We start from the raw sequence: 21130 nt of genomic DNA on the forward strand, positions 1-21130 counted from the left end.
AATGGCTTCTGGGATCAGGGCACGGATTCCGGGGGTGGAGAAGCCACCTGGCAGGTATCTGTGGGCCTCGCCTCACCCACTACCTCACACGTTCATTCAACAAGCATTTCCTGCCGCTTCCCTGTGCCAGCTCCAGGCTGGAGGCTTGTGCTGGGTGGCCCGCGGGGGCCCTTCCAAGCCACGGCCACACTGCCCGGCCCTGGGCTGCCTGAGCTGCCGCATCTAACGGGTGGGGACAGAAGCAGGGCTGAACTTTCCCCTGCAGCCCTCACTCCTGTCCAGCTCAGCCCCTTGGCTCCGCAGACCTCCTCGTGCCAGTCGCCTCGCTAGTGTCCACCCCCGCCCCCCATCCCTACCCCAGTAGGGCCTCTGAGAGCAGAGGCCTGGGCCTGGGACCGGGAGCTGTTCCTCAGTAGGTCCCAGCTCGCAGGTGTGGGTGCGTGTTGGTGCATCTGAGGCCCAGCTCTGGGTGGGGCGTGTGGGTCTCCAGGGCTGTGTGTGTGGAGGTCTGTATACATCTCCAGGTTGTTTGGGGTGGAGGGGGTTGCTTCAGTGTGTGTGTTTCTGGGTGGCCAGGCTGTGTGTGTGATTTTCTGGATATGTATATGGTATCTGGGAGCATCCAAGTGTGTGCTGTGCTTTCAGTGTATGTGTGTGGTGTGTTCAGAGTTCTATGTGTGTGTGTGTGTGTGTGTGGATAGTGAGTATGATTTGCAGCCACAAATTCAGTTGTGCAGAAAAAGTTGCAGTTCTGTTTTCTTGAAATGACGTCACATCACATCTGCCCTCTCATCCCTCCTGTGGGCAGATTTGACCCTGGTCTCCTTTGGGCTTCCTGTCCAGCCCCTTCCAGGGGTCTTGCCTGGGGCAAAGCACTGGGGACCCCCCTCTGGCCTATGGCCCACGTACTTGAAAGCCACTGTTCCAGCCCTATGGCCTATGGGGGCCCTGGCATCGCGGGCCCGCGGGCGGGTATAGGAACCGCAGGTTGGGAGCTCAGCCGGCTGAACCCAGCCTGTGCCTCCCTAGGTCGTCCTGGGAGCTCCGGCACCCCTCGGAGTATTCCCTGACGCCTGCCCCTGCTCAGTCTTGGGGCATCATCCCTCTCCTGTGAGTCTGTCTCCCGCCCCTTAACTCCGAGAATAATGAGAGTCCTTGGAGGTTTGATTGTCTGTGTCTGTGACGCTGACGTATTTGGAGAACTCCACATTTGGGGACTGAACCTTGCGCCCTCAGCACTGTGTGGGCTGAGACAACAGAAGCTCAACTGGGGGTGGTATGGGCTGTCTTTGGCCTGGGGAAGGGCTGCTGCCACAAGTGGGCATGGACTTGGAGGAGGGAGTGGGGGGAGGAGGAGGAGAGCACTCGGGAGAGTCCAATGCGAGAAGCAGTGCCAGCAGTTTATTGTGACAGATACGCCCGTGGACCTGAAGTGCCTTCCCACGAAGCGCCTGCTCCCTCCAGCTCCCATGCCCATAGGGGTCTACGGTATGGTCACGCAGTTATGCTTCAGAAGCTGGGAGGAATTCTCCCAGGGGACCACTAGGATCTCGAAGTCACAGCGCAGCTTCTGCAGGGAGAGCAGGGAGAGGAGGGGTGAGGCTGGGTCCCAGGCCTGACTCCTCACAACCGCCACCCTCAGCCTGCGACACTCCACTCGGGGGTGCGAGAGGAACAGTCGCTGGGCCAAAGGGTCAATGAGTCAAATGGGCAGGACTAGATCTCAGATCTTTCTAGCCTAGTCCAGTGAGGAAGAAGCCCCAAGTCTCCTCCTCTCTGCACCCCACCCTGGCCTGGGGGCTGAATCATCCAGAAGACAGGGGCAGGTTCAGGCAGACATCAGCGCGGCCAGCCAGACGGGTTCAGGCTGGACAACCTAGCCTTGGGTGCTGGGAAGTGGGGCGCAGGGCCATTACCTCCTCCTGCACTCCGGTGGCAAGGGGGCAGGTAGTGATATCTACGCGGTCTCCAGTGGCCACGTTCTTGCGACAGGCTGTGCTCCCCATCTCAACGGTCAGGTAGTACTTGATGCCGGCCACCAGCTGGGGATGGAGGGCAGGAGCGGGTCAGGAGTGTTGGAAGACTACCCCTGACCCAGACCTCTCACCTGTCTCCACATTCAGCACGGGGGCCTGGGCCTCGCCTCGGCATTCCGACCCTGGATGGGGAAGTTCTGGTGGGGATCCCTGGGAGAGGGGCAGAGGATTGGGCCACACAGGAAGCTGAGACCCAGGTGTGCACACGCCCTGAAGCCCACTGCCCTATCTCCCTCCCTCCCCTCTCCCCCGTCCACCCCCCAGGGCAGGGGCTAGTGTGAGCCTAGCGAGTCCCCGTGTATGTAAGTCAGGGCTAGACCCTATTGAAATCTAGATATGTTGTTCCTACTACATTTTTGGCATTAATTCAGTTTAAAAAATACATCGTGTCGAAACGTCCTGAACGCTCTTGTGGCATCCCCTTAACCCGGCCACCCCCCCCCCCCGGCCTTGCCCCCGCCCGGCCCGCCGCTGCCCCTGGCCCTGTCCCGCCGGCGCGGCCGCACCTGGCTCTGCGCCTTGAGGATGTTGGTGTCTCGGAAGTAGTACAGGCTGCTGCTGCCCATGTTGTAGCCGGCCACCGCCGCCTGCGCCGCCTTCTGCACCTGCGGGTCGCTGGGCGACAGGTTCGTGCGGCCTCCGATTAAGCGCTCGCCGGGGCGGGCGCGGGCGTCGCGGAGCAGGAGCAGGAGGCAGAGCGCGAGCAGGCCCAGGCCGAGCGCCCGAAACAGGCTCGGAGGCGCCATGGCTGTCAGTCGGGGCCGCGCGACGCGCGCTCCGCTTTTACCGGCCCCAGGCCCCGCCCCCCGGCGCCCCCGCCCGCCCCGCGCCCCCCCTGCGGGGCCGCCGCCGGGGAGGGCTGGCGGAGCCTGGGAGGGCTGAGAGGCCGCCTCCCTTCTGCCCGAGTGGGCGGTGGAAGGCCCCAGCACACCTGTGTCCCGCGATGCTGCCCTGCCCTCCGGGGACACGCCCGGTTCGGTGAGGGAAAGGACAGTGACCGTCCCCAGCAAGTGCCCACCATTCAAACAGGCCAGGGAAGGCCCGACCGGTATGGAAGACCCAACAACTACTAGCCAGCTGTTACTACTGCCACCATTTACTAGCTGTGTAACCTGGGAGGAATTACTTAATGGCTCACTGCCTCAGTCTCCCTCTCTGTAAAATGGGTTGCTGTGAGGACTCATCAGGTCAAGTGCTTGGAGAAGGCCTGGTCCTATACAAACAGTAGGAAAGGAGCCTGGTGCGCTGAGCGGGGCGCAGTTTGACCCTCACAGCCAGAAATGGGAATTAGTAAGGTTTCCACTTCGCGAAGAAAGAGGAAGAAACCAAAAGCAGAGGGGAGAACAAATTTGCCCAAGGACACCAGGTAGTAAATAGTAAATGATGACACTGGCTTTTGAGCCCAAGCAGACGACTCAAATCTGTGCTCTCAAACCAGACTGAGCCCACAGGACGAGGATGGCCAGGAAGTGGGGCGGAGCTTCGTAGCGGCTCTGCCATTTACTGACTGGTGACTCGGACAAGTCCCTTGGCCTCCCAAGGTCTCACTGTCATCCTCTGAGGAAAGGGGACAACCCTCACCTGCTAAGGTTATTCTGACGTTAACGCCTGGGACTGGGCCACCCATAGGTGTTCAGTGCAGGCTGGAGGCAGCAACAAAATAGGGCGCTGAGGTTTTTTTTTTTTAGAAAAATCTGGTTTAATAGACAGCACTGAAGTAGCTCCCACGAGAAGAGTCTGAATCTTGGTGGACTTCCTTATTCAGGTTTTAGAGTTCAGTGTAGCTTGTACTTTGAATCACATATTGCAGAGGGGAGGTGGGGCTTTTTGCCCTGGGACCCTGAGGTCTTGTCAGTGCTTAGGGCCTCCAAGGATCTTGCTTGGGGCTTGGAAGAGGTAGCGGTTTACAGCACCTGACAAACCGTTGGTAGCTATTATGATGATGGATGATGAATATTCTAAGCAGGCATAACTCCTGATGATGAATATTCTAAGCAGGCATAATTCCCGGCCTCTCCGAACCCCAGGGCCAGGAAGGGCAGTGATTTCCTCTCAGGGAGACCCGGACCAGCTGCTCCCCCTCCCTCGGCCCAGCTGTGAAAACCAATCTGGGATTCCAAGGAAGAGTCACAAGTTGCAGGCTCAGGTGTCTGCCTTAAAGGGACAGACCCCAGTTTGTGGGAGAGCTGGCTCAAGTGTGGCTTAATGAGGAGGCCAAGGCCAGGCAGAAACCCAACCTCAGAGAACCCGGGAGGGCGTAAAGAGGCTCAGGACGGCTGTGCAGGGCAGAGGACGGAGAGGCAGCCCCCCCCCAGGGGCTCTCCCAGGCCTGCTCTGCCATTACTTAGGAGCTCAGCCATGGCCACGCTTATCGCCAACAGCTCCCTGGAAAAATAGCCAAGGCCTGGTCTCTGATTCACTAAGGGCCAATGGGTCCCCAGCTCACTCGCCCCTACCCTACCCATCACTCCTTTGCGCTGGTGCAGCCGAGGACCACAACCTAACAACCTCCAAAGACCTTTCACCCACTGGTCTATCATAAGCACTCTTCGGTAGTAAGCCTCAACCTCATTTTTTGGATGAAGGAAGTTAATCAGAGAGGTCAGGTCACTTGTCTAAGGTCACACAGCTAGTGTGGGCGAAGACGGATGGGGAAGGGAAACCAACAGTTACCGGCTTCTATGTGCCGGGCCTTGCACCGGGGCCTCCACACGCTTGCTTATCCTCACCACCGCTTGGCAGAAGCTGTTTTACTGGGGGGGGGGGGGCGGGCAAAGGAAAAGTGTCAGTGGTGGAGCCTGGTGGCACCCACGTGTCAGCATCCTAGCGGGTGAGTCCTGGACCTCTCCATGGGGATATGAGGTTGGCTGTGTACGGGGAGGCTCCCTGGGGGCAGGGGTGCTCCAAGAGGATGTTCTCAGGGCTGTGGGTCTCATCTGAAGAAGCGCCCTCAGCCTGGACTCCATCCTGCTTGGACCCCTCTGACTTCCAGAAGGAGGCCTGGGACAGGTATGTGCTCAGGGTTGGCCACCCCTACTGGCCGTGGGGCGCGGTCTCCATTTTTACTGTGGCCCGGGCATCCCAATCCAGATTGCCCGTGGCACCCCTCTCTTGCCCCTGGCCGAAAGAGTCTTGCTGACCAGTGTGGGCCCTCGACAGCCTCTTCACCCTGGGATGAGGCTACTCAGGACTTTTGTGCTGCCCACAGAACCCTCTTCTCCAAAACTTAAAGCTGGGCCACGGATATTCCCTCCCCCAGGGCTCTGCTCCCTTTTCCCTAACCACATCCCAGGAAGGAGACGTTAAGGCAAGGAAAGCTGCGATCCAAGGATCCAACCGTGATTAAAAATCCCATCTGTGGGGGCGCCTGGGTGGCTCAGCCGATAAGTGTCTGCCTTCGGCTCAGGTCATGATCTCAGGGTCCTGGGATCGAGCCCCACATCGGGCTCCCTGCTCAGTGGGAAGCCTGCTTCTCCCTCTCCCACTCCCCCTGCTTGTGTTCCCTCTCTCGCTGTGTCTCTCTCTGTCAAATAAATAAGTAAAATCTTTAAAAAAAAAAAAAATCCCATCTGTGGAGGCGTGCTCCTAAGTGCCAGGGGCTTTAGTTCATTAGCTGCTTGAATCTTTACAAACCTGCACCAGGTGGCAGAGGAGATGAGGCTCAGAACAGTGAGCAAGTGGCTCCGGGTCACACAGCAAGTCAAGGAGGAACTGAGACCAGAACCAGGTCTGGCTGGCTCCTTCAGGCTATTATCAGCCAAGGCCAGGAGTGACAGTAGAAAGAGCCCTGGGTCCCTGCAGGGAGGGGGGCAACAAGGAAGGAGGTTGATAGTCATGAGCACAGACTCTCAGCCTTTCACACCATCGGGTCTGCTACTGGGGCAGAGTGGGAAGGCGTGTCTTGAGCTTGGGTCTGTCCCGTAGTTTCTCCTTACTTTCTTCCAGGGTCAGCGGGATCCCTTTGGGACCCCAGAGCACGGGAGTTGGGTTCACTCCAAGCTCTGGGCCAGATCCAAGCACTCATGATTAGACTGGCTGAAGGGGTCAAGTTCTGGCTGGGTACAGCAGGGAAGGAACACTGGTCAGTATTTGCTGACTTCCACGTCCCCTGGCCAGGCACAGCCTGTTGAGCAGTTTGGAGGCTGACTTTTTTTTTTTTTTTTTAAGATTTATTTACTTTTGGGGATGGGGCAGAGAGAGAGGGAGAAACAGTCTTAAGCAGACTCTGTACAAAGTGCAGGGTGTGACATGGGGAGCGATGTGGGGCTCGATCTCACGAGGCTCGATCTCACGACCCCGAGATCACAACCTGAGCTAAAACCAAGAGTCAGATGCTTAACCCACTGTGCCACCCAGGCGCCCCTTGGGCTGACATTTAAATAACCTCCCACGAGTCCCCACTTGGGTCTGCTTTCTCCAACATTCTGGGCCTTGGTCCCTTTTGTCCTGCAGGCTAAGTTGGGGCTGGATCTCTGAAGCCACACTGTCACATGGTACATTCTAGATGCCCTTTGTCTCCTGCTGCTCTAGGAGTGAACCAGGAACTTGTGTGGGATGCAATAAAGGGCCCAGATAAAGGGTTTCAACCTACTAACGTGTCACAGACACTGCCTGAGCCCCGGGCGAGAGATGAGAAAGCAGACTCCAGCTCCTTCAGTCTGTGGGCGGCACAGGGAAGAGCCCACAGGGAGGAAGAAACAGGCAGCGCATCCCACAGTCTTCTGCTGGGTGGATCCCAGTGCCAGAACCACGAGAGGCAAAACCTGACAACCAGCACAGGCAGGAGCCACAGGAAGGGTGTCGTGGAGGAGGGAGTCTCCATTACCTAAAGAGTATCAGCAACAGTCTGGCAGTATCAGGACTGAGGTAGGGGAAGGCCATGGCCCGCCAAGCTCCTGCCTAAGCAGCCCAGGCCCACGTGACAGCATCACAACACAAAGGGTCAAGGCTGAGGGGACTCTGAGGTGACCCTGGACCCATCCAGGAAAGCATCAGAAACAGACTGAAACTCTAGGGACTGTCTGAATTACCAGCTCAGTCTGGGAGTCGGGCCGGCGCCCTCCCAGGAAGTGGTCTGTAACACAAGCTGGGCCCTGCTCTGGCCACCTGGTACCCTCCCGGGGCGGCTGCTCACTTTCCAGACCCGGCCCTGCACTGAACCCTCATTCGTACTATAACCATCATGATCTCCAACTAATCACATAATCGCTCTATTCCTGGGGCTTTACTTTTGGTTTCCTTTTTATCCTTCTACTATTCGGAGATGTAGCTAATATTCAGAAAAGCACACAGAACCTATCTGCTTAGTTAGCAGATACTTTGTCAATGCCCGTATTTCCCCCACAAGGGTCAAGACATGGAAACTGCCACCCCCGCCCCCAAGCCCCCTACTCCTCACACGTGCCTCCTTCCCACAAAAGTCATCACACCTCTTTCTACTATTGGTTTTTGCAATAAGCATTTCCTTGCTTTTTCTAGTTTTACCACCAGTGGAGATTACTGAGCAAGAATCCACTTGTCAGCTTAACGTGAATGGAATCACACTATTTGACGTTTTGTTTTGTTTGCTCAGCACTGAAATTCACCTGTCATTTGTTCGTTTTCACTGGTATGGACAGCCTTGGGGGCTGTTATAAATAAAGCCGCGGTGAACACGCATTCAGGTCCAGGTGTACGGGCGTCCTTAGAAAACAGCCCCAGGAGTGGAACCACCAGGTCATGGGACGGGTCTTATCTTCAACTTTACTAGAAAACGCCCAACTATTTCCCCAAGGGTTCAGGCCAATTTACACTCCCACCAGCTAGATGTCAGAACCTGTTGCTCCATTCCCTTATCAGCACTTAGTATTGTTTGACTTTAGAATTTTTGCCCGTGTGTACAATGCCATCTCATTTGCGTTTCCGATTACCGCTGTGACCGACCACCATTTCCAGAGCTTATTCACCATCTGGGCATTCCTCTCGTGACCACCTTACGGGTCTTTTACTCTCTCTACTGTGTTGTCTGCTTCGTCTTCATCATAGGTACCTTCCCTGGATGCAGTCCCGTGTTGCTTATGTGTACTGCCAATATCCTTTCCCACCCTAGGTTAGCGTCGCCACCCTCTTCCTGGTTTCTTTAGACAAACAAAATTTCTTTTTTTTTTTTTTAAAGATTTTATTTATTTATTTGAGACAGAGAGAATGAGAGAGAGAGAGAGAGAGAGCACATGAGAGGGGGGAGGGTCAGAGGGAGAAGCAGACTCCCCGCCGAGCAGGGAGCCCGATGCGGGACTCGATCCCGGGACGCCAGGATCATGACCTGAGCCGAAGGCAGTCGCCCAACCAACTGAGCCACCCAGGCGCCCCAGACAAACAAAATTTCTATTAATGGAGTTTATTTATCAAATTTTCCCCACTCTGAGATAACAAGAACCCAATTTTTGCATTTAATATCTGTCATTCTCTCCTCACCGGACTGTAAACCCTCTGAGAAAAATTCTGTAAGCAAGTAGTTCCTCAACGATGCTCCGCGGAAGGAATGAAATCCAAGCAGGACTGGGTGCTACACAGCTAGCATTTCATCTGATCTTACCACCTCATTTTCCAAGTGGGGAAACAGAGGCTCGGAGAGGCCAAGTGACATGACCAGGGAACAAAGGGCCCTCAGGTACATGGGTTTTGAGTTACATTTGGAGAACCAACCTGGCTCCTTCCTAGCAGTAAATCCAGTCAAATTACTCAGTCTTTCTGAGCCTCTGGTTTCCTCACCTATAAAAGAGAAAACAATTACTTATTACTGTGGGAGAAAAAAACGTTTACAAAGATCTTAGCCATGAGCCTGGTTCATACTGAGTGTTCAACAAAGACCAGCACAAAACCGTACCCAACAAAAGTGTAGCTCACTCGAGCCCCCCTAGCTGTGATGTCCATGTTCTTTCTGCCTCCCTAAGAGAGCGCCAGGCAGACAACCAGAGCCCTGCCCACTCCTCCCAGAGGCCAGGTGAGCACATGACATTCGGCAGGTGAACTCCAACCCACATTTGATCCACCCTCTTCCTGGTATCCGACTCCCACTGACTTTTCCACCAGGTGCTGCCTAGCCCAGCTGTTGACTCGGCTGACATCTGGAACATCACAGCCCACCCAGATCCCAGGAAGGGATCAACCCACACTCTCTGCCAGATTACTAAGGGACACTCCAAGGCACCCGCCTAAGGCCCATGTGGCTAGGGTGGCTGCCCTCCAGAGTGGGAAGGAAGCTGCCAGTTTCGATCTGCACTGATATGGAGTGTGGCAGACCTGGTCAGTCCCTGGGGAAGTCCCAGCCCACCTGCTTTTCAACACATGAAGCCCAGTCATGAAAGCCACTGACTTTATTGATTTAAAAAACTTTACAAGGACAGTGACTATTCTGCCAAAAAAGGAGCCAAATAGCACAAAACAGACCAGTGGGGGGAGGGGGTGAAGGGCGGGCCAGGAATCCACTCGGAAAAGCTGATAATTGTTGACACGAAACTGGGAGGGGAAGAAGGGAGATGCATGCAAGAGCGAGAATTTCAAAAAAGTTGAAATGGTGAGGGGAGAGAATTCCCAAAAGACCTTGAAGTACATCAGAAGTGAGTACAACAACAGCAATCTCTTCCTTTGTAGAGGACAAGGGAGGAGTCCCCATGCGGCTGCAAACTCTGGAGACTCAATGCTGGGGCTAGGGACTGGGGGCTCCCCGAGAGAGCCTCACAAGAAGGCGTCGCACCACTCTCGAAGGCACCCGAAGCAGTCCCGGGACTGCTTGGCATTGGCACCACATGTGTCCTTCAGCCATTCCCGGAAGAGATCTTCGTCTTTCTTTAGCACCAAAAACTGGCCAAGGACCACATAGGCCTGCAAAACAGGCAAAGTAAAGGGCATGCTGCTTATTGCTCTGTGGGACCAAGAAAGAACAGGGAGGCCACTTTTATGGCATTCAAAGCACATGAGCCTTGGAAGTTGGGCAGGCTGGGGCTGTCTCTTCAGATCACACGCCACTGGCCACCCCCAACAGCTACTCTCACTTTCCTCAACCCCAAAGTGCCAGGAAATATGGTAGTCCGCCACCCCCAGCCCTTCCCAGGTGCATGCAGCCACCCCACACCTTGTCAAAGCCCCTTTCCTCCAGCTTCTTGCCCAAGACTTCACCAATCCCGGCCAGGCTCCCCACTGGCTTTTCCCCCATGGGCTCTGCCACGAAGTCTCGGTGCTTTTGGGAGGTTGTCATCTTGATCAGCTTAATCTGGGAATCCCAAGAAAAGGTAGTTAGGGCTGAAAACCGGGAACTCCCAAGGGCCCAGTGCAATGTTGTTAAGAGAAAGCGAAACCAGCCATGAGGGCTGCTAACTCAACTCTCCTCAGTTTACGGATGTGAGAACTGAGGTCCAAGAAGAGCCTTTTCCCTGCTACGCACAAGAATGGTTCTCTGCGGGAACTGGGTTTTCGTGCTGCCCCAGAGGAAAAACCAGCCTGCCCGCACAGGTGGCGCAGGCCGGGTAGTGGGAAGATTTCCCACAGTCGGTAGCCGGGGCCCTCCCTGAAGCTGTCACTCCCTCTGTGACCTTGGGGGACTAAGAAGGCACTGAACCCGCCTGGAGCGGCTCCACCGCCTGAAAGGCAAAGGAAAGGTCTCTCGGGCCCGCTCGCCCGCACGCACCGCTCACAGAGCGAGAGCGCGCGGGCCGGAGCGCGCACACCTGCTCCTTCAGCCCCTCGGAGTCCCTGCTTGGGAGTCCCGCCCCGCCCCGCCCACAGGCCCCGCCCCGCCCACAGGCCCCGCCCCGCCCCCTCCACGCGCCGCCGCGCCGCGCCCCGCCCTCTCCCCGCACAGCGGCTCGGGCCCTCTCTGAGGGCGCATCCTCTGGCCCGCTACGGCGCCAAGGCCCCTTTCTTGCCCTCCCCCCCGCACCCCCGCCCGCCTCCAGCTCCGGCCCTGCTCCGCGGCGAGCGCTCACCGGCAGCTCCGGCTCCTGTAACGGCTCCTCCCGCCACCCGGCTGCTCCCACCGATACCTCAACCCACTAGAACTTTCTTCCACTTCCGCTTCCGGGTCGCCTCAAGAGCCTCCTTTTAAAAAATTCCGAATTGGGCACTTCTAGCCGCATAGAGCCATAGAGATGAGGCCCTCTCGACCTCAACAGAGTCCTTAGTAGGCACCGCTTTCGGGTTGCCTCGCGGGAAGCCCGGCTGCCTTCTATGGTCTCGCTTCTCGGGCAGCATGTCCGGTCTCAGGGAGCTGAGGCCTTCGAGAAAACTCCATTCCCCGCTACGCGGCATCGGGAACTCAAAAACTTAGCCTTGGCCGACCCGGCGAGGGGAAGAGTTAGAGGGACGGACAAGGCAGGGGAAGGTGGCCGATAGGCTTCCGAGTTAGCGCCGGAAGTACGGTGCTCGGAAGGGCCCGACTCGGTAGGGCTCGCGTCGTCCTCGTTGCCACGGGCCTGGAGGAGTCGGGTAGGAGTCGGAGGCGCAGGGGACTTGAGTCTATGTCCACGCCAGCGTCCTGACCGCCGGCAGGCCCCTTTTCTGTGCCCTCGTTGACTCAGCTGCGGAGTGAGTCGTGGGCGAGCCGCTCTCAGCGTCCAACCTGGAGAACGAGGTCGTTCGGGCAGCGCCCGTGGGAGACGAGGGCCAGAGAGTAAGTGTGGGTCTCTGAGCGTCTTTCTTTGCTCTAGCATAGGGAGGCAGGAGGGCAGGGGACGGCAGCTAGAGGTGACACTTCGGAGTTTGCTTTTGGAAACCATCAGCCTCGGTGGTACCAGTCCTTGTCTTCTCAGTACCCACGTCAGAAATCTAGCCGATACAGCCGACCAAGCCGGCTTACCCGATGTTTTATTAACTCGTTCCTGGCTTGGACCATCGCTCTGCGTCTCCTAACTGGCTTCTGACTGTAGTGTGTTTAAAAACAAACAACTGAGCATCTGTGGAGTGTGGCTGTGCTACACGTAGAATGTCCAAACGTGTTGAGGAAGATACAGTTTATCAGGCATTCCTTCCCCAGAGATTGCCAGCATGACTTCTGTAGAACATGTATTTAGTTTCTGTGATTATGCCAGTACGAATAACATGAGGGTTTTTTTTTTTTAAGATTTTATTTATTAGAGAGCACAAGCAAGTGGAGAGGCAGAGGGAGAAGGAGAAGCAGACTCCCCACTGAGCAGGGAGCGCACTCTGGAATCATGACCTGAGCCAAAGTTGGAGGCTTAACCGACTGAGCCACCCAGGCGCCCCTAACATGAGTTGTTTTTATGTGCCATACACTGTACTTTATGTATATACACTGTACACGGTGCTTAGTTTGCATTATTTTATTCTACTAACAGTGATAGGAGTTAGCTGCTATTTGTCTCTGAAGCTAGAGAAGAACAGCTAGTAAATAGCCAAGGTAGGATTTGAATCCTAGTAATTAGGTTTTGGAGTTCACGTTCTTAACCAGGAAACAGTCACTCCTCAGTAAAAGGTCTCTCTCCATCTTCAGAACAGTCCCAGGTTCTGAACTGGCCATCCAAGAAACTCAGGGGGAGGAGCTGACAGTCTCTGCATCCCTCACCCCCCTGGGACAGGACCCAGCATGTCTCAGGCCACCAAGAGGAAGCATGTGGTGAAGGAGGTGCTGGGGGAGCACATGGTGCCCTCTGACCAGCAGCAAATCGTGAGGGTGAGTGGCATTGGGCACAAGCTGCTCTGCCTCCCCATTCTTCTACTCCCCTTGGGCCCCTAGGATGGGGGGAGGGTGCAGCACAGCTTACTGGATATTTGAGCTGACTGATGAGGCTGACTAGTTCTTGGTCTCTCTTGGACCAGGTACTCAGGACCCCAGGGAACAATCTGCATGAAGTGGAGACAGCCCAAGGGCAGCGCTTCTTGGTGAGCATGCCCTCCAAATACCGTAAGAACATCTGGATCAAGAGAGGTGAGAGAGGCAGCCCTCTAGGAGATAGCTATTTCCTGTGAGCTTGGCTTTCCCCACTACAAGCAGGATCTACTGTGTTTTTTGTTCTCTCTTACCTGCAGGGGACTTCCTCATTGTTGACCCCATTGAAGAGGGAGAAAAAGTGAAGGCCGAGATCTCCTTTGTGCTCTGCAAAGACCATGTGCGCTCTCTGCAGAAGGAAGGGCTCTGGTAGGGTAGTCCCCTTGGTCATTGGCTGCCTCATTTCTGGGGAGACTGACTTCCTAGCTGTGAAACTGGAGGAGGGAAGATCATGGCATCCCAGGCAGGGATAGCTCAAAACAGCTTTTTTGCTGATCGAGTTTTCCGTCCTTTCTGACCCTGGCTCTTCTCTTGGCACAGGCCTGAGGCCTTCTCAGAAGTGGCCGAGAAACACAACAACAACAGGAATAGGTGAGAAGCCTTACGACAAAAAAATACGGGTTCAGGCCTTGGTGCCTTGAGGGGGAAATAGAAACATTCTTTCTTCCTATGTAGTGTCCCTGGTGGGCGCTCCTAAATACGTGGTTATGAGTACGGCTTGAAGGTCAGATGTCCTGGGTTAAGATCATGGCATTGTCACTTGTAAATGCATGATTTTAAGCAGGTTACTTGATCTCTTAAGCCTGGATTTCCTCATCTATAAAGTGGGAGCTTTGTGAGGATTAAAGGAGTTAATGTTTGTAAAATTGTTTAGTATAATACTTGGTATGTGGTGTGAGTCCACTTAGTGTTAGTTGGTGGTTGTAGAATCCTTATTATTAAAACCAGTGGTTTTAACAAACTTTTGAGGTGGGGTGTGAGGTAGTCTTTAGATAGTTTTTCTTGGCCATGTGGTCCTCCTTTGTGGGGCTCCTTGATTGCAGATCTAGTTTTCCAGAGGGCATTGGATTAACCCTGTCCCTTTTCCCCCACGCAGACAGACTCAGCCAGAACTCCCAGCGGAGCCACAGTCATCAGGAGAAGAGTCCAGCTCTGAAGATGATTCTGACCTCTTTGTTAACACCAACCGCAGACAGTATCACGAGAGCGAGGAGGAGAGCGAAGAGGAGGAGGCAGCCTGAGTCCCTGGACCCACTTCTCTTGCTCAGAGACTAGTTCTTGGCTCCTCTGAGCTTGGACATTCTCAGGGTGCTCTGCAGATCTTCCCCCCAGGATGGGGGACAAGCCAGGGCCCCTCTCTGAACTGACCTTCTTCTCAAGGAGAATTAAACCCCTGGTGGGTGATGACTTGTGCTGGTGTCTGAGTGGCTCTCTGGAGGGAGGAGGGTCTTGTGGTGAAGTTAAAAACTGCTTCTTGGTGGGGCCCTCAGGTGCAAGTCCTAAACGAGCAGGAAATGGGAATGGCTGGAACCTTTCCTAGATTCTCTCTCTCATTGGGCACTCAGTAAGCACCAGGCCATGTGCTGTGCCTTCTTGCATGTATTTAATAATAACTGGGAGCAATCCCTCTGTATTGCCAGCTTGCAATTAATACTGACTCAGGCATTCAGGAACACAGCTCTAGGACCTAGTGCCCCCTGCCTCTAAGAGACACTCAGGACGAATTTCATCGTGCCTCGTAAGCTGCTTTTTCTGGCTTTCTAGTCACCGTGACTGCAGGAGTGCCCACCTCCATACTGCTGTGTACATCTTCTGCTTGGTGGCCTCTTTGTGGCTAATCAGACCATTACTCCTCAGCTCTCCTGCAAACCACGTCATCTTTTGAAGCTTTTATTTCTGGTTATATACGCCTTCATTGTTGGCATTGATCTTCTAACCACTGTTCAGACATTGAACAGCTTATCTCCTGGCTTAGAGTCTTCCACCCCTGCTTCTGCTGCCATTTTCTCCATCCCATGGGTGGTTCTGTTCAACACTGTGACCCCCTAGTTCCTTGTCTTCCATTCCAGGCCTGCTGCCTACCTCGGTCACTCCCTGCACCCCTGCCATTGATAGGAATTGCAGCCCCCCTTGAATTCAAATATCTGTACAATCACCACCTCCTGGCTTTGTTGCTTATTTGCTCAACTACCTCCTCTGTATCTTCATCCACAGCCCCTCCCCCCACACATTCTTCCCATTATTGTCCTAGCTTCACTTCCCTCCTTGTGCAACATCGATTCCGTCCACACCCTCCACTCAACCTTGTTTCCCTCACCTGTATTTATCTAGTAAGACCTAACCCTGGGCAACCCAGGCATTCACTTCTGTGCCTGTGCTCAAGTAACTACTAGAGAAAACAGCCAACCTAACTCACCTTAAATTCATATTTACAAACCTCAGGTGGACACACAGCACTGCCTAGCAGATCGCTGGGATGTCCTATTTCAAAACTTGTATGTTGTCTATCAATTTCCCCCTTCCCCTGTTAGGTGTTCACCACATACTTCATTAAGAAATGATAGCCATTGGAGGGAACTCTCACCTCCTCGTTACCAGCCCTACAAATGTGCTTATAGATTGTCTTGTCTTTAACTTCCCCATGTAATCCAGTGGGACTTAAACCTTTTCTCTTGTGCTTTGGAGCTTGTCTGTCCTCTTGAGTAAGGAGTTTATGTGAGTTTTGTTTTTTGCCATCCTCTGTAGGTATGTTAGTGTCAAAGGTGCTATGGAATCCCCCATCTAAAACACAGTCTGAAAGACCTGTCGCTCATCGCACATCCTCTCCAGCTACCACTTCATTTTTTGCTCCTTGTTCACTTTCCTTTATATTAGCTTAGTATAGCTTTAAAAATATACATGTCTATATATTTGTGCGTATGTGTATATATTACAAAAAATAAACTTCAGATGAGTTAAGGATATGTATGTGTGTGTATAACTTGTCTGAAATTTATTTTTTATGGGAGGCAACTTTTTTTTTCTAAAGGGGTAGTCATTTGTCTCTATATCATCTATTGAATGGGTCATGCTTTACAGATTTAAACTTTAAAATAAACTAAATTCCTGCATACATATGGGTCTCTTTTTGCAGTTTCTCATCTGCTCCGTTGATGTATGTGTACATACCATATTTTATGGCATGACTGGTAATCTCATAGCTCTCTCACCCTGCCCCACTGTTCCTTGAAAATTTCATATTTTTTCTTACATAAGAACTCTAGAAGGAACTTGTCGATTTCCATTTAAAAATCCTGTTGAGATTTTTATTGGCAGGGTTTTCAATCTCATAGTTTGATGTGGAGAAAAATGCTATCTTAACAGTTTTGAATTTTCCTATCCAGAAATGGTGTGTGTATGTGCTTTTGTAAGGTTGTCTTCATATGGGTCTTTCACATTTCTGGTTCAATTTAGTACTAGGAATTTTAGTCATTTGTTGTTATGAATAGGATATTTTGAAATTACATCTCTGACTATCAACTGGCATTTAGGAAAGCTGTCTTTGTTCCCCTAGTTGATCTAATCAAAAAATTTTTTTAAAGATTCTGTTTATTTATTTGACAGAGCGAGAGAGCACAAGCAGGAGGAGGGGCAGAGGGAAAGGGAGAAGCAGACTCCTCGCTGGGCAGGGAGCCTGATGTGGGGCCCAATCTCAGGACCCTGGGATCATGATCTGAGCCAAAGGCAGACACTTAACTGACTGAGCCACCCAGGCGCCCTCTAATGGAATTCTTTTGTGCTAATAGTTTTTCAGTTGATTCTCTTGGCTCTCTGGGCAGTCCAGTCATGTCCTACTGGTGGTAGCTTTATCCTTTATACTTGTTTCTTTTTAGGGGTCATGGAGGCCAGGGCCTCCAGTATATTGTTGGGTGGCACCCTCATTTTCCTCCCTGTGGGAACTGTTCTCATGAGTCATGTAACACAATTCTTGCTTTAGGTGTCTGGTAGATAACCTTCATTGGGCTAAAAATGTTTCCTTCTGTTCCTCGCTTACTGAAGGCTTTTCCCCTTTATTTATAGTGATGGATCTCGCTGCCTATTGAGATAACCAAAAGTGATGGATTTTGCCGCCTGTTGAGAGAACCAAAAGACTTCCTTTTATTATTGTGCTGCTTTCCACAGACAGGCTTCCTTGTATTGAGCTATCCTTGCAATCTCACATAAGCCCCACTTAGTTTTAGAGTTGTTTATTTCTTTAGGATTTTTATATTTACTTCTGGGACAATTTCATTTCTTATTTTAATGATCTCCCTTTCCTGATTTGGTAACAGCCTTATGCTAGCCTTGTAGAACGGACTTGGAGACATTTAATCCTTTTCTTTGTTCTTGAATAATTTGTAGAACAGGAGTTACTTGTTGCTTCAAAGTTTGGTAGACTTTATTTATAAAAACATCTGTGTTTGGTTCCTTTTTAAGGGGTAGATATTTGCCTGCCTTTTAATTCTGTGGCCTTTTGTCTATTCAGGTTCCCTATCCTTAAGTCCATTTGGCACTTTATATTTTTTTAATCGTAGTTCATGTGTGTTTAAGCTTTTTCAGGCAAAAGGGTAATGCATAGTATTTATATTACTTGGGACTTTCTTACCTGTAAGTGTCAAAATTTAACTCCCAAATAACAGAAGCAAACTAGGGCTCATTGACCAAAATCTAAGAGAACACCTCTAGGCAGAGCTGATCCAGAGCCAGCATGATTTCGTCAGGACTCCCTCTCATTTGTTTTTTGGATTATCTCCACTTTGCTAGGTGGACCAATCTCTGTCTCCCTACCATCGTTTTCTTCAGGAAGCTCCACTTTACACTCAGTCCTAATGGACAAAGAGTTTGTTCGTAAGCATCTGTGTATTTCACGGAAGACCATTTGGTCGTCGTGGGTCACCAGCCCTCTCCTGAGCAAGTGCTGTGGCCAGGGCTGAATAAGGAGGATGGGGTAAGAGGCAAGATGAGCCAAGCCTGATCCGTACGTACAACACATGCTTCCCAGGGAAGAGAGTGGTTCTTTTACCAGAATAAGCAGACAAGGTGAGAGCAGATAAAACCAAAAAACATTTGTCCAGTATTCTGTGGATTTTATTTTCTTTGACTAACTTTGCAAGATGTCTGCCTGCATTATTGGCCGTTTCCTTCTGTTTCTTTGGGTTTATTTGCTCATTTCTACCTTACTGAGCTGCATGCTTCATTTCAGTCTTGTTTTCGAACGTATTTATGGCTACAAATTTTCCTCTAAGTACTCCTTTGGCTGTTACCCACTTAGTCATGTGGATCTGTGTGATTTTTTTTTTTTTTTTGGCATTATATCTGTAAGCCTGGCCTTAGTTTTTTTCTCTAGCCCTCAGTGATTGTGTGATTCACCTAATAGCCCCTATTCCCCCCCCCCAAAACCTTTTCATCTCCACTTCTCCATCTCTTATAAGCCATTTAGCTCCTGTGGGTTGTAGCTTAGAATCCTGGTGGAAGGAGAGTCCTTGTGTTCTGCAGAGTCCTCCTGTTGGCCATTCTCTGAAGCTGAATTCCACTTCTCTCCTCCCAACTTAGTGGCAGATTCCAACCATGAGTGAATAGTCTCCCCAAGGGAGCTGAGTGTTCTAAAAGCCTCTTTTCCTCCATGTCGTGGCCAGTCTGGATGACCGGTCACCTAAGAGTACCAACACCTCCTGCAGTTAGCTTTTGGACTTGTGGCCCTTCGGCCTCTGCATGTGTAACACCAACCCTACAGCAGGTTGTTTCCACCGAGCTTCCCCACCCACCTCCTCCCTCACCATCCAGCCGCCCGTATGCATGTGCCAAGGGCACACGTAGCAGCAGTCTGAGCTAGCTCCGTGTTTTTTCTCCTTGAACCTGTAAACGTGGTAAGAGACCTTGACCGTTTCTCACCGTAAAACCCTTGCATTCCTGGAATAAAACAGTCATGATCTATTTTTCAACATATTGCTGGATTTGATTGTCTGATATTTGGGAGCATTTTGGCATTCAGGCTCATAAGTGAGGTGGTTTAAGTTTTTTCTTTCCCATGCTGCCCTTGTCTTTTTATATCAAGGTTATGCCAACCTTTTAAAATGAGTTAGAGGGTGTTCTCTATTTTCATCACAAGTGTTTGTACCAGATTGGAATTTTGCATTTCTAAAATTTTTGGTAAAACTTGCTGTAAAACCAACTTGCCTGGCATTTTTAGGGTGGGTGGGAAGATTTTTTATACTTTTTTTTTTAAGAGCGAGAGAGCATGTACAGGGAAGGGACAGAGGGAGAGAGAGAATCCTAAGCAGGCTCCACCCTCAGCTCAGAGCTGACTCGGGGCTCAATCTCCTGACCCTGAGATCATGACCTGAGCTGAAATCAAGAGTCAGACGCTCAACCGACTGAGCCACCCAGGTACCCCGGGTGGGAAGATTTTTAACTCTAGATTTTTGTCGATAATAGATTGTTCAGGTTTCTGTTCTTGAGTCAGTGATACTTCCAAGGAAAAGTATTTTCCTATTTCCTCATTTTATCTGTGGTTTCAAGTTTATCACACAGAGTTATTTGCAGAATTGCCTTGTTTATAATCTTGACTATCCCCCTTATGTCCCTTTTTATATCTAATATTATTACGCTTTCTCCTTCTTTGAGTCCTGTCAGTCTTGGTAGATATTTCTTTATTAGTCTTCAGAGCGCCAGCTCTTTGTTGTCATTCTTCCTCACTGTTAGCTTGTTTCTATGTCATGGATTTCTGCTCTTTTCCCTTTCCTCACGCTCACTTAGGTTTATTCTGTGGCTCTTATTCTAACCCTTGAGGTTGGGTGCTTCAGCTTTACTTCCTGCCCGCCCCAGCCTGAAGAAAAGGTGAAAGAATTGTGTGCCCTTTGGCGGAGCCACCACTTTGTCACATTTGCCACCTTCTGTTTCTCTTTACACACAACACGCATGGTTTGTACATGGAGTTATGTCTCTTTAATCTCTTTTAATTTAGAACAGAAGCCTTAATGGTTTTGTGGGTGGTTTTTTTTTCCCCATTAAATGGGCTTTTTTGACAAGCTCAGGCCAGTTATCTTATAAAAATGTCCTCCATTTGGATTTGTGTGATTGTTTTTGCATACTTAGATTAGGGTATTAGGGTTAAACAATTTTAGCAAAAATATCCTAGAACAGATGTGTACTTATCTGCATATCATAAAGCACATGATGCAGAATGTCCAATTATTGGTGATGCTAATTTTGATCACCTGGTTAAAGAGATGGTTCTAGATCACTTTTCTTTTTCCTTTTTTTTCCCCTAAGATTTTATTTATTTATTTATTTATTTATTTATTTGTCAGAGAGAGAGACAGAGCAAGCACAAGCAGGGGGAGGGGCGGGCAGAGGGAGAAGCAGGGTCCTGTTGAGCAAGGAGCCCGATGCGGGACTCGATCCCAGGACCCTGGGATCATGACCTGAGCTGAAGGCAGACGCTTAACCGACTGAGCCACTCAGGCATCCCCTAGATCATTTTTCTATGAAGGTACTATTTTTCCTTTGTGGGACAGTCTTACCCTTTAAGGCCAAATGTCCTTTGATGCAGCTTTATATGTATTTAGTTGTTTGTTTGTTTGTTTTTTAATTGAGTCTCGCATCAGGCTCCCTGCTCAGCAGGAAGCCTGCTTCTCCCTCTCCCACTCCCCCTGCTTGTGTTCCCTCTCTCGCTGTGTCTCTCTCTGTCAAATAAATAAATAAAATCTTTAAAAAAAAAAAAAGAAAGAAATGAAGCAAGCTTTAAAAAAAAACAAGATTTCCCACCGTAACCATTTTTTAGTGTATTTAGTGTTAAATACATTCACATTTTTGTGCAAACAATCTCCTTTTGTGACTGGCTTATTTCACTTAGCATAATGTCTTTAAGGTTCATCCATGTTGTAGCACACGCTAGAGTTTCCTTCCTTTTTAAGGCTGAACCATATCCCATTTTATGTATAGACAACATTTTGCTTATCCATTCATCCATCGTTGGACTCTTGGATTCCCTCTACTCTTTAGCTATTGTGAATAATGCTGCTGTGAACATGGATATATAAATATCTCTTTGAGACCCTGCTTTCAATTCTTTTGGAGATACATCCAAAAGTAGAATTGCTGGATGGTATGGTAAATCTATTTTTAATTTTTTAAGGAACCACCGCCATACTGTTTTCTCTAGTGTCAGCACCATTTTACATTCCCGCTAACAGCACACAAGGGTTCCAATTCCTCCATATTTTCACCAACACATTAGGTTCTTTTTTTTAATAGTAGTTATCCTGATAGGTATGAAGTATCTAGTGTTTTAATTATAGTTTAGCTTTGAGTG

At 50.9% G+C, this 21130-nt stretch overlaps 3 protein-coding genes across 5 annotated transcripts; 1 reads left to right on the forward strand and 2 right to left on the reverse strand.

Moving 5' to 3' along the window:
• Positions 1-1379: 1379 nt before the first annotated feature.
• On the reverse strand, positions 1380-2812 carry CST6 (cystatin E/M). Its single transcript, XM_081797746.1, has 3 exons — positions 2543-2812; positions 1917-2042; positions 1380-1570 (listed from the first exon to the last, which is right to left on the reverse strand). The coding sequence occupies exons 1-3, from the start codon at positions 2780-2782 to the stop codon at positions 1484-1486; spliced, it is 453 nt and encodes a 150-aa protein (XP_081653872.1). The 5' UTR covers positions 2783-2812; the 3' UTR covers positions 1380-1483.
• A 6564-nt stretch (positions 2813-9376) lies between these two features.
• On the reverse strand, positions 9377-11152 carry BANF1 (barrier to autointegration nuclear assembly factor 1). Of its 2 annotated transcripts, none has more exons than XM_006740171.3 (3): positions 11000-11152; positions 10150-10287; positions 9377-9899 (listed from the first exon to the last, which is right to left on the reverse strand). In XM_006740171.3, the coding sequence occupies exons 2-3, from the start codon at positions 10270-10272 to the stop codon at positions 9753-9755; spliced, it is 270 nt and encodes an 89-aa protein (XP_006740234.1). In that variant the 5' UTR covers positions 10273-10287; positions 11000-11152; the 3' UTR covers positions 9377-9752. The 2 variants fall into 2 exon arrangements, with proteins under 2 accessions (XP_006740234.1, XP_081653874.1); XM_081797748.1 differs by lacking the exon at positions 11000-11152 and adding an exon at positions 10459-10741.
• Positions 11153-11260: 108 nt separating this feature from the next.
• EIF1AD (eukaryotic translation initiation factor 1A domain containing) lies at positions 11261-15912 on the forward strand. 2 transcript variants are annotated; one of them, XM_081797747.1, is made up of 7 exons: positions 11261-11686; positions 12133-12237; positions 12521-12702; positions 12849-12957; positions 13059-13167; positions 13339-13389; positions 13895-15912. In XM_081797747.1, the coding sequence occupies exons 3-7, from the start codon at positions 12616-12618 to the stop codon at positions 14037-14039; spliced, it is 501 nt and encodes a 166-aa protein (XP_081653873.1). In that variant the 5' UTR covers positions 11261-11686; positions 12133-12237; positions 12521-12615; the 3' UTR covers positions 14040-15912. The 2 variants fall into 2 exon arrangements, with proteins under 2 accessions (XP_081653873.1, XP_006740233.1); XM_006740170.3 differs by lacking the exon at positions 12133-12237 and having other exon boundaries at positions 11261-11682; positions 12523-12702.
• The last annotated feature ends 5218 nt before the right edge of the window (positions 15913-21130 follow it).

Source organism: Leptonychotes weddellii, chromosome 11 (genome assembly GCF_054177405.1).
Source record: "Leptonychotes weddellii isolate Sample4059 chromosome 11, ASM5417740v2, whole genome shotgun sequence".
Taxonomy (NCBI): domain Eukaryota; kingdom Metazoa; phylum Chordata; class Mammalia; order Carnivora; family Phocidae; genus Leptonychotes; species Leptonychotes weddellii.

Excerpts from the sequence above, each read along its gene's own strand:
- CST6 (XM_081797746.1), bottom strand. The coding sequence starts at position 2,782 with ATGGCGCCTCCGAGCCTGTTTCGGGCGCTCGGCCTGGGCCTGCTCGCG. Across the intron at positions 2,043-2,542 it reads TCCTCAAGGCGCAGAGCCAG|CTGGTGGCCGGCATCAAGTA; the intron begins GTGCGGCCGCGC and ends CTCCATCCCCAG. Across the intron at positions 1,571-1,916 it reads CCACCGGAGTGCAGGAGGAG|AAGCTGCGCTGTGACTTCGA; the intron begins GTAATGGCCCTG and ends CTCTCCCTGCAG.
- BANF1 (XM_006740171.3), bottom strand. The coding sequence starts at position 10,272 with ATGACAACCTCCCAAAAGCACCGAGACTTCGTGGCAGAGCCCATGGGG. Across the intron at positions 9,900-10,149 it reads AGGAAAGGGGCTTTGACAAG|GCCTATGTGGTCCTTGGCCA; the intron begins GTGTGGGGTGGC and ends CCTGTTTTGCAG.
- EIF1AD (XM_081797747.1), top strand. The coding sequence starts at position 12,616 with ATGTCTCAGGCCACCAAGAGGAAGCATGTGGTGAAGGAGGTGCTGGGG. Across the intron at positions 12,703-12,848 it reads ACCAGCAGCAAATCGTGAGG|GTACTCAGGACCCCAGGGAA; the intron begins GTGAGTGGCATT and ends CTCTTGGACCAG. Across the intron at positions 13,168-13,338 it reads CTGCAGAAGGAAGGGCTCTG|GCCTGAGGCCTTCTCAGAAG; the intron begins GTAGGGTAGTCC and ends CTCTTGGCACAG.